The sequence below is a fragment of the Oncorhynchus nerka genome, linkage group LG18, assembly GCF_034236695.1.
Source record: "Oncorhynchus nerka isolate Pitt River linkage group LG18, Oner_Uvic_2.0, whole genome shotgun sequence".
NCBI classification, from domain to species: domain Eukaryota; kingdom Metazoa; phylum Chordata; class Actinopteri; order Salmoniformes; family Salmonidae; genus Oncorhynchus; species Oncorhynchus nerka.
The window spans coordinates 24,995,096-25,010,467 of record NC_088413.1 but is presented as its reverse complement, the minus strand read 5'-3'; the positions used below and the strand labels follow the sequence as shown (position 1 = coordinate 25,010,467).

The 15,372-nt window shown below is 39.1% G+C and overlaps 1 protein-coding gene across 2 annotated transcripts; it reads right to left on the bottom strand.

Moving 5' to 3' along the window:
• Positions 1-17: 17 nt before the first annotated feature.
• On the bottom strand, positions 18-14,153 carry LOC115123257 (probable E3 ubiquitin-protein ligase HERC3). Of its 2 annotated transcripts, XM_065003889.1 has the most exons (24): positions 13,813-14,153; positions 13,228-13,342; positions 13,034-13,104; positions 10,913-11,134; positions 10,598-10,689; positions 10,276-10,406; positions 9,968-10,095; positions 9,754-9,830; positions 9,540-9,658; positions 9,212-9,271; positions 9,009-9,114; positions 8,665-8,857; positions 8,365-8,519; positions 6,550-6,624; positions 6,385-6,429; positions 6,200-6,286; positions 5,954-6,076; positions 5,591-5,734; positions 5,233-5,399; positions 1,492-1,555; positions 1,343-1,401; positions 1,033-1,216; positions 720-819; positions 18-613 (listed from the first exon to the last, which is right to left on the bottom strand). In XM_065003889.1, the coding sequence occupies exons 1-24, from the start codon at positions 14,039-14,041 to the stop codon at positions 396-398; spliced, it is 2,964 nt and encodes a 987-aa protein (XP_064859961.1). In that variant the 5' UTR covers positions 14,042-14,153; the 3' UTR covers positions 18-395. The 2 variants fall into 2 exon arrangements, with proteins under 2 accessions (XP_064859961.1, XP_064859962.1); XM_065003890.1 differs by lacking the exons at positions 13,034-13,104; positions 13,228-13,342 and having other exon boundaries at positions 13,813-14,152.
• Positions 14,154-15,372: the final 1,219 nt, after the last annotated feature.

Below are 15,372 nucleotides of genomic sequence, written 5' to 3'. Positions count from 1 at the left end.
CAGTATTGCACTAGAACTTCCACAACAAATCTTTATTAACAGTGGCTCTTTTTACTATGGTACTCATTCGCAGTTAAACATTTTTATTAACAAAGACAGCACGTCGTTTAGATATTCAAACAGCAGAGGTCTCCAAGTATCCAGTTATCCCAGTGCATGAAGGAAACATGAGTAGAACATGTCAAGAAATACATATTTATATTGGTCCACATTGTGCAATACTGAAGTAATTTAAATAGGAAAACTATATTTAAGACTACTTAATATGTTTGAAGATGTTCAGTTGTTAGCTCTGAATGTGTTTCATTGACTTAAAACATGAAAATAATAATAATAATGACTGGTGAGGATAAAATATATTTTTTAAATGCTACATGCTTCCCAGTTTAACAATTTCAAGCATCTCCAAACACATCACAGTGGGTGATAGCATGGAGAAGCTTCTCCTGTAGTGTGTCGATACTGCTGTAGTTAGGGAGGCATAATGTCACAGAGCAGGTTTGTGCTTTCGGATAATATTCATCAGCGTCAGTGCTGCCCAAAGACGTGATTTGCATCTGCAGTTTGGAGAGACTTCGTCCTCTGGGCAGTCTGTCCGTTCCGGTCAGAAAAGCTAGAAGTTAGAAATTAAGAGGATAATAATTATCCACTGACCAAGCATTTCTGGAGCTATACAATTATTTACATATTTAAGTTTAATTAACTGTCTGTTAACTCACTTAAGAACTTCTTCTTCTCCTCCTCTGAGAACTCTGTGAAAACCCTCCAGAAGTTCTGGATGATGTCATCTGTGGGCCTATATCCTTGATACTTGGCATTCTGTTATTGCAGAGAAAAACATAATGTAACAACTGCATGTACAATAGACCATGCCACTGTATTATAGCCATAGACTGTATAGCCCAAACAGGATGGGACCAGATTTAACCACTGGGAGCATAACGCTGCTATATATGCTACCAAACATGTATGAACTTCCATATTATATTGCTTATGTACTTTTATGACATATCCAAGCAGGTTGAACTTTACCTCTCTCAACTTGTCCCACTCGTAGTTGTCATCTCCTTGTAGAAGTGTCATCAGCTCCTCAGGTAGAAACATCCTCCATGCCTGTATAGGGCAGCCTTTGTGGAAGCCTCTCTCAAAGACTGCAAACTGTCTCTGCACTGACTTGTTGAGCTTCATGTCAACGTACAAGTCAACATATTTCTTCCTGTGAATGATATATGGCAGACCAATGTTTATTTATCAGTTCAGAACACTTCCTGTGGAATCATTTTGTTAGTTCAAGAGATTCATAAGATTTATATGTTGATAAGATAACTGTCATCAAATATACCTGTTGACCATGGTAACTGGGACCTCCTCTCCATTTGGTATCAGTTCTTGCCCTTTGTACTTAGAAAGACAATAAAGATTATTTCAGCATCAGCTGGGGTTACCTGTGTAGGCTACCAAAAACAGCTAAAGGTATCAATTCTCTCTTACCATGAAAACCAAATCCATTGCTTCAACAGACTCCTCATCTTCATCCAACACATACTGCAAGCCACTAATTTTAAACAAACAAATGATCAAATGTGATTTGAGCAGATATATAATAGTATCTAAAAAAACTACACTGTTAAAATGAAGTGCTTTATAACACCCAAACTAGTGGCAACTGAGGAACCACCAACTTGAAGGAGACAAAACCTTAACTTTGCTGGGGTATTGAAAAACATTATCCTGAAATGTTTTTAGATACAGTAGTATGGATTCTTTAAATCAACAGCCAGCGGTTGAAGACATGAACATATACAGGTACAGTTGAAGTCGGAAGTTTATATACACCTTAGCCAAATAGATTTAAACTCAGTTTCACAATTCCTAGCATTTAATCTGAGTAAAAATTCCCTGTCTTAGGTCAGTTAGGATCACCACTTTATTTTGACTTGGGTCAAACGTTTCGGGTAGAATTCCACAAGCTTCCCATAATAAGTTTGGTGAATTTTGGCCCATTCCTCCTGACAGAGCTAGTGTAACTGAGTCAGGTTTGTAGGCCTCCATGCTCGCACAAGCTTTTTCAGTTCTGCCCACAAATTTTCTATGCGATTGAGGTCAGGGCTTTGTGATGGCCACTCCAATACCTGGACTTTGTTGTCCTTAAGCCATTTTGCCACATCTTTTGAAGTATGCTTGGGGTCATTATCCATTTGGAAGACCCATTTGCGACCAAGCTTTTAACTTCCTGACTGATGTCTTGAGATGTTGCTTCAATATATCCACACAATTTCCCTGCCTCATGATGCCATCTATTTTGTGAAGTGCACCAGTCCCTCCTGCAGCAAAGCACCCCCACAACAGGATGCTGCCACCCCCGTACTCCACGATTGGGATGGTGTTCTTCGGCTTGCAAGCCTCCCCCTTTTTCCTCCAAACATAATGATGGTCATTATGACCAAACAGTTATATTTTGTTTCATCAGATCAGAGGACATTTCTCCAAAAAGTACGATCTTTGTCCCCATGTGCAGTTGCAAACCGTAGTCTGTTTTTTTATGCCGGTTTTGGAGCAGTGGCTTCTTCCTTGCTGAGCGGCCTTTCAGGTTATGTCAATATAGGACTCGTTTTACTGTGGAAAAAGATCATTTGCACCCGTTTCCTCCAGCATCTTCATAAGGTCCTTTACTGATGTTCTGGGATTGATTTGCACTTTTCACACCAAAGTACGTTCATCTCTAGGAGACAGAACGCGTCTCCTTCCTGAGCGGTATGACGGCTGCGTGGTCCCATGGTTTCTATACTTGCATACTATTGTTTGTACAGATGAACGTGGTACCTTCAGTCCTCCCAAGGATGAACCAGACTTATGGAGGTCTACAATTTTTTTATGAGGTCTTGGCTGTTTTCTTTTGATTTTCCCATGATGTCAAGCAAAGAGGCACTGAGTGTGACGGTAGGCCTTGAAATACATCCACAGATACACCTCCAATTGACTCAAATGATGTGAATTAGCTTATGAGAAGCTTTTAAAGCCATGACATAATTTTCTGGAATTTTCAAAGCTGTTTAAAAGGCACAGTCAACTTAGTGTATGTACATTTCTGACCCACTGGAATTGTGATACAGTGAATTATAAGTGAAATAATCTGTCAGTAAACAATTGTTGGAAAAATGACTTGTTGTCATGCACAAAGTAGATGTCCTAACCGACTTGCCAAAACTAAAGTTTGTTAACAAAAAAATTGTGGAGTGGTTGAAAAACAAGTTTTAATGACTCCAACCTAAGTGTATGTAAACTTCCGACTGCAACTGGAACTGCCAAAATAATGGAAACACTTGAGTAAATGAGGGATACAAAGTATATTGAAAGCAAGTGCTTTCACATGTGTGGTTCTTGAGTTAACTAAGTAATTAACATCCCATCATGCTGAGGGTCATGTATAAAATGCCCAGTTGTCCATTATTTTGGCTACCATGGCTAGGAGAAGAGATCTCAGTGACATTGAAAGAGGGGTGTCAAAGGAGTATAGGGTGTTTAAACCTCTACAGGATCGGTGTCCCGACCTCAGGATGGTTGAGCTAATGTACACTAATGTGATTAGCATGAGGTTGTACGTAACAAGAACATTTCCCAGGACATAGATAGACAAACTACCTCTTTCCCTACTATATGTATTTTATTTATTTAGCTCCTTTGCACCCCATTATTTTTTATTTCTACATTGCACATTCTTCCACTGCAAATCTACCATTCCAGTGTTTTACTTGCTATATTGTATTTACTTTGCCACCATGGCCTTTACTTCCCTTATCTCACTTCATTTATATAGACTTGTTTATACTGTGTTATTGACTGTATGTTTGTTTTACTCCATGTGTAACTCTGTGTCGTTGTATCTGTCGAACTGCTTTGCTTTATCTTGGCCAGGTCGCAATTGTAAATGAGAACTTGTTCTCAACTTGCCTACCTGGTTAAATAAAGGTGAAATTAAAAAATATATAAAAAAAATATCTGATATTGGCAAAGTTTAAATTCTTGTTAATCTTGTCCAATTCACAGTAGCTATTACAGAGAAAGAATACCATGCTATTGTTTAAGGAGAGTGCACAGTTATGAACTTGAAAATGTATTAATAAACCAATTAGGCACATTTGGCAGTCTTGATACAACATCTTGAACATAAATGCAATGGTTTATTGGATCAGTTTAAACCGTTGCACATATCCTGCTGCCATCTAGTGGCCCAAATCTAAATTGGGCTTGGGCTGGAATAATACATTATAGCCTTTCTCTTGCGTTTCAAAGATGGTACGAAAAAATACAAAATAATTTATGTTTTTTTCTTTCTATTATCTTTAACCAGATCTAATGTGTTATATTATCCTACATTAATTTCACATTTCCACACACTTCAAAGTGTTTCCCTTCAAATGGTATCAAGAAAATGCATATCCTTGCGTCAGGTCCTGAGCTACAGGCAGTTAGATTTGGGCATGTCATTTTAGGCGAAAATGTTAATAAAGGGGCGGATCCTTCTTAAGTTAAAGTATGTGTGTGTGTCTCAGTAAACCAGATCTCAACCCAATTGAAGACTTATGGGAGATTCTGGAGCGGCGACAGACAGCATTTTCCTCCACCATCAACAAAACACCAAATTATGGAATGTCTCGTGGAAGAATGGTGTCGCATCACTCCAATAGAGTTCCAGATACTTGTAGAATCTATGCCAAGGTGCACTGAAGCTGTTTTGGTGGTTCGTGGTGACTCAAAGCCCCATTAAAGGCCCTGTGCAGGAAAAACATGATTTTCCTTTGTTTTTATATATATTTCCACATGATCTTAATTCACGTTTAGTGTAAGTTGTGGGGACTGAGTTTTGGCCTTCCAAAACTCCATCAGATGATCAGACATCACCATGAAGTAAGTAAATTAGTTAATAGTCCAATAAGAAAGAGTGTTCCAAACCTCTCTGCCAATAACAGCACATTTTCACTCAGACCACTCTCAGACAGTACTTGCAAAATTCTTGCTTGAGAAATTGTCCTCTGCTAAGAAGCATTTGTCTCTCTCTTTTTGACCATTTTAATTGAAAACAATCACAGTACGGTGCTTAATTGTTACCCTGATGTGATTTGATAGTGAGATTTTTTTAAATGGTTGCATTGGAACTATAAGACACTTTATTTTGGTGTTTCCTTTATTTTGGCAGTAACCTGTATAGCTTTTTCAGCAGAATAATTGTACCGTGCTTCAGTTGGAGACAGCTCTTTAAGGTCATCCAATGTTGTAGTCAGACCCAGAAGCTTCTTGAAGAGAGCCAGAGGGAAGCAGAGGTTCAGAACACACTGATTATACAGTGCCTTCCCACAGAGCAGCCCAAGTAAGTAGAATTCATCAGTAATACCGCCGCCCTATGGATTGAAAAAAACAGAATGCCATAATCTAATCAGAATTTTCCATATTTAACAGTATAATATAATTCTCATTGATAATATACATTTCTAATCATTTATATTTCTAAGTTAGTAAATAAAACAAAAACATTGTGGCGGAAAGATTGAGTTAAATCTGGGAACAATTTGTAAATGAATATGGAACGTACAGATGTTGTGAACCACGCAAGTCCAGAGTCCTCGTAAACCTCCAGTGTCTTTGGTTCCATTGTGAGAAGTTCCCTCCCCAGGAGGCTGAAGAAATCCAGTGAAACACCACCTTCATCCATACCATCCTCTGCTTGAAACTTCACCTGGAGACAAAAAAATACGCTATTTACTCCTAAATAAGGATTAGGAAATGAAAATACTTTGCCTAATACAGAGGTAGATGTTAAAATAAGTACAAAGTCCTGGTGTTTGTATTACTTGTTTAATCACTACTCTTTTCTCAGTTCAGTTCTTATTTATAGCTACAAAGTCAAAATGAACATTTTACACACAAAAACCTATAAAACCTAGCTAACACCAACCTTCAAAGGCATTGTGAAGTCGTGCCCACTTTGTCGAAGGTGCTGGAAAGCATCTTCCAGGGCTCTCTCTCTCCTCACATGTATTGTAGTGACGCAAAAGGCTAAAGGTCCATGGTTGGCAAACTAAAAAAAGGAACACATTTGAGATATGGCAACATTTAGCCTTCATTTTTCAAATCTGATAACAGTGTAGTAAATGAATGTGGTACCTTTTTTAAATAAACACCACATTTGGAAACAACTTACGCTGTAATTGAGTTCCAGTTGATAAACTATACATTTAGCCTCTGTGTTGAAGATGCAAGATTGCCGGTGAAATGAATAAAAGAAGTCCTGGCATAAGAAAGAAATGAGTTAATCAACAATGTCAATAAATATTTCAAATAATCTATTCTGAATTGAATTGATTGGTGTTGACTTTCATGGCTTACCTCGGGAACATTTAGGTAGTCATAATTTACAAGTGTGTTGAGCATCTAAAGAGGATTAGAAATGACTAAATCATTTTCCACTCTTTGTAGATTTCAGTGACATCATTAACATAATTACCCATTTTGATACCAACCTGCAGTCATTTTATGAGATAGGCTACTCACATTCTGAAGCATACGATTGGCTCTGTTGATGTGGAAATTGCTTGCTGCAATTTTGATGCGTCTGTTGCAATTGACCTGAACAAAACAGAGGTTAAGGGAGCATACAAAATTGCACTTTTTTTTCTCCATACATACATATACAGCGCCTTCAGAAAGTATTCACACCCCTTGACTTTTTTCACATTTTGTCGTGTTACAGCCTGAATTTCAAATGGATAAAATGTAGATTTTTTGGGTCACTGGCCAAAATACAATACCCCATATGTCAAAGCAGACTTGTGTTTTAGAGAATTTTTACAAATTAATGAAACATTTAAAGCTGAAATGTCTTGAGTCAATAACTATTCAACCCCTTTGTTATGTTCAGGAGTAAACATTTGCTGAACAAGTCAAATAATACGTTGCCTGGACTCACTGTGTGTAGTAATGATTTTTGAATGACTACCTCGTCTCTGTACCCCACACATACAAGTCAACACCAATTAATTCAATTCAGAATAGATTCTTTGACATATTCGTTGACATTGTCAATTAACTCATTTATTTCTCATGCCAGGGCTTCTGTTCCAATCTGTAAGGTCCCTCAGTCGAGCAGTACATTTCAAACATAGATTCAAGCACAAAAACCAGGGAGGTTTTCTAATGCCTCGCAAGGAAGGGTAAAAACCCCCACAAAAAACAGACAATGAATATCTCTTTGAGCATGGTGAAGTTATTAATTATACTTTGGATGGTGTATCAATACACCTAGTCACTATAGAGATACAGGCGTCCTTCCCAACTCAGTTGCTGGAGAGGAAGGAAACCGCTCAGAAATTTCACCATGAGACAAATGGTGATTCTAAAACAGTTACAGTTTAATGGCTGTGATAGGAGAAAACTGAGGATGGGTCAACAACATTGTAGTTACTCCACAATACTAACCTAATTGACAGAGTGAAAAGATGGAAGCCTGTACAGAATATGAATATACCAAAACATGTATCCTGTTTGCAACAAGGCACTAAAGTAATACTGCAAAAAAAATGTGGCAAAGGAATTAACTTTTTGTCCTGAATACAAACTATTATGTTTGGGGCAAATCCAAGACAACACATTACTGAGTACCACTCTCCATATTTTCAAGCACAGTGGTGGCTGCATTATGTTATGGAAATGCTTGTAATCATTGAGGACTGAGGAGTTTTTCAGGATAAAAAAAGAAACGGAACGGAGCTAAGCACAGGCAATCTGGTTCAGTCTGCTTTCCACCAGACACTGGGAGATGAATTCCCCTTTCATAGGGACAACAACCTAAAACACAAGGCCAAATCTACACTGGAATTGCTTTCCAAGAATACAGTGAATGTTCCTGAGGCGAGTTACTGTTTTGACTTAAATCTACTTGAAAATATATGGCAAGACCAGAAAATGTCTGTCTAGCAATGACGAACAACAAATTTGACAGAGCTTGAAGAATTTTTAAAAGAATAATGGGCAAATGTTGCACAATCCAGGTGTGGAAAGCTCGTAAAGACTTATCCAGAAAGACTCACAGCTGTAATCGCTGTCAAAGGTGCTTCTACACAGTATTGATCAAGGTGTGAATACTTAGGTAAATTAAATATTTTCTGTATTTAATTTTCAATAAATTTACAAACATTTCTAAAAACATGTTTTCACTTTATCATAATGGGGTATTGTGTGTAGATGGTGGAGGGGGGGGGGGATATTTAACTGATTTTGAATTCAGTCTGTAACACAGCAAAATGTGGAATAAGTCAAGAGGTATGAATACTTTCTGAAAGGCACCCAATTATGGCAATGGATATATACCTCATACAGCCTCTGCATAACCTTTACAGTCCCTTCAAATGTTGTTTTAACAGCACTGCCCTCTGCCACCATACGGAGATACTCTGCTGACACATAGTGGAATGTTTTCACCAGAGTTCTGAAGGGGGTGTCGGGAAGTGTCGACCATAGGCCCTCTATTGGAATTAGACAAAAGTTTAGTTAATGCCACAGCACACAAAACCTGCTATATCTTAAAAAGAGAGAAGAAGAGGGGAGGAGAGAAGTCAAGACAAGAGAAGAGAATGGAAAAAAAGGTATATTGATGGATGGTGACTTTACCAAGGACCTGGAGCTTGTCTGGGTTCAGTCTGAGGATGGCAAAAGCGAAGGCCTCAGTAATGTCTATGCCACGTTGTTGTTTTAGGAGAACCCTCAGGAGCTCAGGGATGATGAGGTACACCCTCAGACCCTCCACCCCAATGGGATCCTTACTCAGGGAGGGAAGGAGAATGCGCTGGACAACATCTTCAACCTAGAACCATGACAGGAGTGCTTGTGGGTCACAACTAAATGACTTATCGTGGCTTACAGTATCAATGACTGGTCAAATTGAATATCAAGGACAACAAACAGAACTATTGAAAATAAGTATCTAATCATAAAGATAATATATGAAATGATACCTCAGCTAGCACTTTATTCTTTTTAGCCAGCTTTTGAAAAGCCAGTCGGGCGAATGACAAGTCCAGGCCAGAGCGCTTCAGTGAGGTTTGATAATGTTTGTCACAACTAGAGTAACAAGACCAAGAAATACTATTAAATATGCAACACTAAAAAGTATTCAATAATGTGATAAAACATTCATGGATAGGCAGTGAGTTCTTACCTTTTGTCCAGGAAGCTCCCATTTAAACATGATGCAGAAGAGAACGTTTCTGTGATTTCCCTGAAAATAAATGTGAAGATTCTTATAGTCCAGTGTATGTAAGTTCCTGAGACCTTCATCTTTTCAGTAGTTGTTTTGTGTCACTGAGTCATGTATGTTTGTGTTGCCTTGTCCAATTATCAACCATCATGAGTTGTTTATTTGTATTGAGCCTGGGCATCAGGTTTATTTGTATTGAGCCTGGGCATCAGGTTTATTTGTATTGAGCCTGGGCATCAGGTTTATTTGTATTGAGCCTGGGCATCAGGTTTATTTGTATCATACTAACTCCTGTATCGTCTTCCATGATTTTGAGTCACAGTACGAGATCCATCTGTTAATGATGTCATCATCTAATGTTTGAGTCACTTTTCCGAGATTGGAGTCATTCAACCCTTTTCCTGATTCCTGTAATAACAATTGTATGCACTGTATTAAAACAATGTTAAGTACTAAGGACAAACAGAACAAACTAACAAAACTTTAAACTGTAAACACATTACTTGAGTAGAGCTGCACAAGGCAAAAGAATGGTTTCCTCCAGCAAAGGTTTGTTCAATTTGCTGGTCATCAATGTGGTCTGAAAGTTACCCAAAACAGTTAGGATGTTATAAACCTGTTATTTTATAATTTCATAGAGACCAACATTTCAGCCTAGGTACTGTATTGCATTTTAATTAGGTTACGTTATGCAAAGGAAAGGAATGTTTTAACTACCCTGTGGTAGGTGTACTGGCAGAGGCACAGACTGATCCATCTTGACTCCATTTCCCAGCTGCCCTAGCTCTCCATGCCCAAATGAGTAGATCTTTTTGAAGGAGCCCACAAACGCCAATGTGTGGTTTCTAATTTGACAAACAGGATTGTAGGTCAAGGAAAAATCACAAATCAACTGTGATCCCTAAGAATGGATATATCCAAGAATATACCCAGTGACACCCCAAGCTACATCCATTGATCTTTGTGTGACTATATATGATTTTACAGAGATTCACATGACTTATATCAATCTAGTAACTACATACCTTCCACAGGCTATCTGGGTCACCTTTGCCCCCCAGAATTCGGCCACCAGTCGAGGTCGTAGTTCATTTCTGAGAGAGTTGTGTCCAAGCTGTCCATATCGACCCGAGCCAAATGTGAACACTAAACCTCCCTAGAACAAAAGCCATTCACACAGTTATCATGAGGATGTGTTCGGCTCCTGTTGTTGATATGAATGTTTCTACTGTATGTGATGCTAACCAGCAAGACATCATTGGTCCAAACATTCTTTAGATCTTAATGGTACTGGGAGAAAAAACATGGTATCAGTTGGAAATATTGTTGTGTAAAAAACGTCAGAACCTTTGTCAGAACAGCAGTATGCTCCCCTCCACAGGAAACAGCAATGGTCTTCTTTAGATTCAGGCAATCAACAGGAGCTGGAGCAGGTCTATCTGTAGAAAATAGATTTCACCCATTTTTTTCTTTGCTTGTCTTTTTCTGTTTTGACTATTGTAAAAAGAAAAAGCTATTTAAAAAAATCTATGTATACTATTTGACATTAAATTATCTACTCATACTGTCTGCTTCAAACATATCAAACGTACTCCTTTTCTTTAAAACATACCAACTATTAATGAAAGAGATATAATTTAATAATATTTGTGTATACAGTACCTATTGTGTCCCCCAGTCCCAGCTGTCCGGCGCCGTTCTTGCCCCAGCCGAACACGGCTCCAGAGAGGGACAGGGCGAAGCTGTGGTCTCCCCCAGCGGTGATCTGAGCCAGGGGGATACCTGACAGAGACTTGAGTGGCTGGGGAGACAAGGTGCGGGGCTCTCCCTTCCCCAAACCCAGCTGTCCTCTGGAGTTCTGGCCCCACGTGAACACTTTACCATCTAATGGAAGGTAAAATAATATTTGTACATAGGAAATCTCACAGGACACGTGCTGCATTGTTAGAGTATGTGATAAATGTAGTTTTATTTTAAATGTCTATTGTGAACCTTCTCAAATTAATTGTTTTTTTTTCACCTTTTATTTATGCACTATGAACTTTTGGGCATGATGATGTCCCAATAAAACATCTCTATTTTAGCATTAAAGCCTCAGTTAATTTTTTATTTTAAAAAATGTACAGTGTCTCCATCTCTTCCAGTATTCTCATGTTGATATCTACAGTGCGGAGAACAAGTATTTGATAACCTGAAAAATTGGCAGTGTTTCCTACTTACAAAGCATGTAGAGGTCTGTAATTTTTATCATAGGTACACTTCAACTGTGAGAGACAGAATCTAAAACAAAAATCCATTAAATCACATTGTATACATCAGAAAAGCAGAACTTAATATTATGGTATAGAAACCTTTGTTTGTAATTACAGAGACCATACGTTTCCTGTAGTTCTTGACCAGGTTTGCACACACTGCAGCAGGGATTTTGGCCCACTCCTTCATACAGACCTTCTCCATATCCTTCAGGTTTCGGGGCTGTCACTGGGCAATACGGACTTCCAGCTCCTCCAAAGATTTTCTATTGGGTTCAGGTCTGGAGACTGGCTAGGCCACTCCAGGACCTTGAGATGCTTCTTACGGAGCCACTCCTTAGTTGCCCTGGCTGTGTGTTTCGGGTCGTTGTCATGCTGGAAGACCCAGCCACGACAAGATCTCGCGATACATGGCCCCATCCATCCTCCCCTCAATACGGTGCAGTCGTCCTGTCCCCTTTCCAGAAAAGCATCCCCAAAGAATGATGTTTCCACCTCCATGCTTCACGGTTGGGATGGTGTTCTTGGGGTTGTATTCATCCTTCTTCTTCCTCCAAACACGGCGAGTGGAGTTTAGACCAAAAAGCTCTATTTTTGTCTCATCAGACCACATGACCTTCTCCCATTCCTCCTCTGGATCCTCCAGATGGTCATTGGCAAACTTCAGACGGGCCTGGACATGCGCTGGCTTGAGCAGGAGGACCTTGCGTGCGCTGCAGGATTTTAATCCATGATGGCGTAGTGTGTTACTAATGGTTTTCTTTGAGACTGTGGTCCCAGCTCTCTTCAGGTCATTCACCAGGTCCTGCCATGTAGTTCTGGGCTGATCCCTCACCTTCCTCATGATCATTGATGCCCCACAAGGTGAGATCTTGCATGGAGCCCCAGACCGAGGGTGATTGACCGTCATCTTGAACTTCTTCCATTTTCTAATAATGGCGCCAACAGTTGTTGCCTTCTCACCAAGCTGCTTGCCTATTGTCCTGTAGCCCATCCCAGCCTTGTGCAGGTCTACAATTGTATCGCTGATGTCCTTACACAGCTCTCTGGTCTTGGCCATTGTGGAGAGGTTGGAGTCTGTTTGATTGAGTGTGTGGACAGGTGTCTTTTATACAGGTAACGAGTTCAAACAGGTGCAATTAATACAGATAATGAGTGGAGAACAGGGGGGCTTCTTAAAGAAAAACAAACAGGTCTGTGAGAGCCGGAATTCTTACTGGTTGGTAGGTGATCAAATACTTATGTCATGCAATAAAATGCAAATTAATTACCTGAAAATCATACAATGGGATTTTCTGGATTTTTAGATTCCGTCTCTCACAGTTGAAGTGTACCTATGATAAAAATTACAGACCTCTACATGCTTTGTAAGTTGGAAAACCTGCAAAATCGTCAGTGTATCAAATACTTGTTCTCCCCACTGTATATACCTGGAACAGAGACTATTTGGTATAAAGGACATTCAAAGAGCACAGACAACCTCCTATCATATCCCGTCTCAAACTGAGTGATTTAGAATGGGATTGTTTACCTTGGGTTAGTGCAATGGAATGATTGTCTCCACATGCAACCTGAATTACGTTATTCAAGTTACCCACTGGGCTGAGAAAACACAGACAACCAAAAGTAATCATTACAATATGGTCAATTACTACAATTGACAGAAGACACTAAAATGTGAGTCGGCCTAAGCCGAGAGATGTGTCATTTCTGTCAAGCACCCACCTGGGAACATTGGATGATTGGGTGAGGCAGAAAACTCTGCCCTCTTCAGACAGTAAAATAATATGTGCATCACAGCAACTCAGAGCCAGAATCTTCTCCCTGCACTCCACACCCTCTACACACATGAAATATAAATTAAATGTATTAAATAGCTTAAAGGGGCTATTAGCAGTTACTTCATCCAATTTTTAATAACATGTACCCATTGATTCTTGAAGAATATAACTTAGAAATGCCTCGAGCTTAGTTCAACTGTCATACCCCATCAGAACTCAAAATATAAGCTTGTTTTACTCCAATGTCCGTAAACAATGTACATGTAAACAAACACTGTATAGTCTCAAAACATTGTTAAAACTATAATGTTGATATCATGGATGGTTCGTCCTTGCATCAATAGCATTATCTATGAATTTGAGAGTGGTTACATTTCTCAAGCCCCATGCCTCAGCTTTATACAGAAACGGGTGGGGGGGCGCTTTGTTATTGTTTCACCTGCTGATTGCCGATTTAAACATTTTGTTTAAGCAGTTCAGTAAAGAAGTGGGCTCTTGTGGTGGGGAAAAACACATAAAAGGTGCTTACTCAGTTTTCCTGTGATCCTTCTCCCATCTTTGTCATCTTGCATCCGAGCGAGGGACACTTGTTTCCCATTATTTCTGATGAACGCGACCACTTTATTGCCTGCAGAAAGACGCGTAACTGGAGATTTCAGGTGTATGAAATTTACGCAACCGTCCGTGTTCGCCTTTACCAAATCCTTCGATTTCACTAAACCGAAGCCATCACGGGTGTTCTCTCCCCACGAAAACATTGTAAATGTGTTATTATCACCGTCTAAACGTATCCATAATCAGCTGATCTTGATGGAACACAGGACTGTCAGTCTGCGCCCTAGGAGTCAGTGCGTTCTGAAAGCGATGAACGAGACCATATGACATATCTGTAAAAGAAACACAGCAAGAAACGAAAACGAAACCTAAATTGGCATTTTCCTCCAAACAGAAACGTATGCCACAATGGGCATGGCCGGGATAAACGAAAAAATCAGGTTGGCTCATATGCAGTGGGACAGGGTAGAGGTAAAGTATTTTAAACAAACAAACAACCCAGCTAGCACATTTGGTTCCTTGGAAGTTGTTCGAAAGTACTTTTTTTGGTTTCCCATTGGTTCTAGGGACAAAGCCATACGTTTCCTGACAGGGAAAACAGAATGCTTTTTAAACATTATGAGAATGGAAGTGAAAATGTTGCCTGTTCCGGGAACTTACATTTTTAGGTTGCAGGGAGGTTTTTCTATGGTTCCCTGAAAAATTTCCTGGGGTGTTTTAATACCATTCTGAGAACATAAATTATAGGGTAATAAAATAATGTCCTAAGACTGTTTTAATAAGACTTTTAATGACACTGCTAGTTTAGGTTAACTGTTTTGAACTCCAAGCACAACTCATTTGCTTCGGCATTAATCATGCAAACCATTAATTGTTTTATGGCGTCAGTGAGATTCAAACCCATCATCTCTCTGTTGTCTAGCCATGGAATTAGTCCACTGCACCACTAGGATGTAGCAAGCATACCATGTTTTTTGACTCATAGAAAGCTGTTCATTTTAAGTCTATTCAAACAGATCAATTTCAAAGGAAACAAGCACTAATTAAGATCAGGTGTGGCCAATTAGTGGGTGCAGCAAACACACCCGAACACACTTAAGATAGAGGATAGTGAATTTTGTTGATGCTGGGAATGGAATGTATATGTTTTCAAATAACATTCTTCCAACGTTCTTTGAATGTTACTATGGGTTCTTGTTTTTATGGAAAGTTTTCTTAATGTTCTGAGAACATTACTTTAAATAGAACCATGAAGAAACCTGCATAAAACATTGTGAAGTCCTGGAATTCCCACAGAAAAACATTGTTTCTTAATGTTCTCTAAACATCTGAGAACATGACTGAATAGAACATGAGGAAAACTGTAGAAAACGTTATGCTGAAGTACTGAAATTCCCACAGAACTTTTTTTAAACATTATCTGAATGTTCTGAGAACATGACTTTAAATAAAACCATGATAAAAAATGTTAGAAACGTTATGCTGAAGTCCTGAAATTCCCATGGAAGAACGTTGTTTCTTAACATTCTCTGAA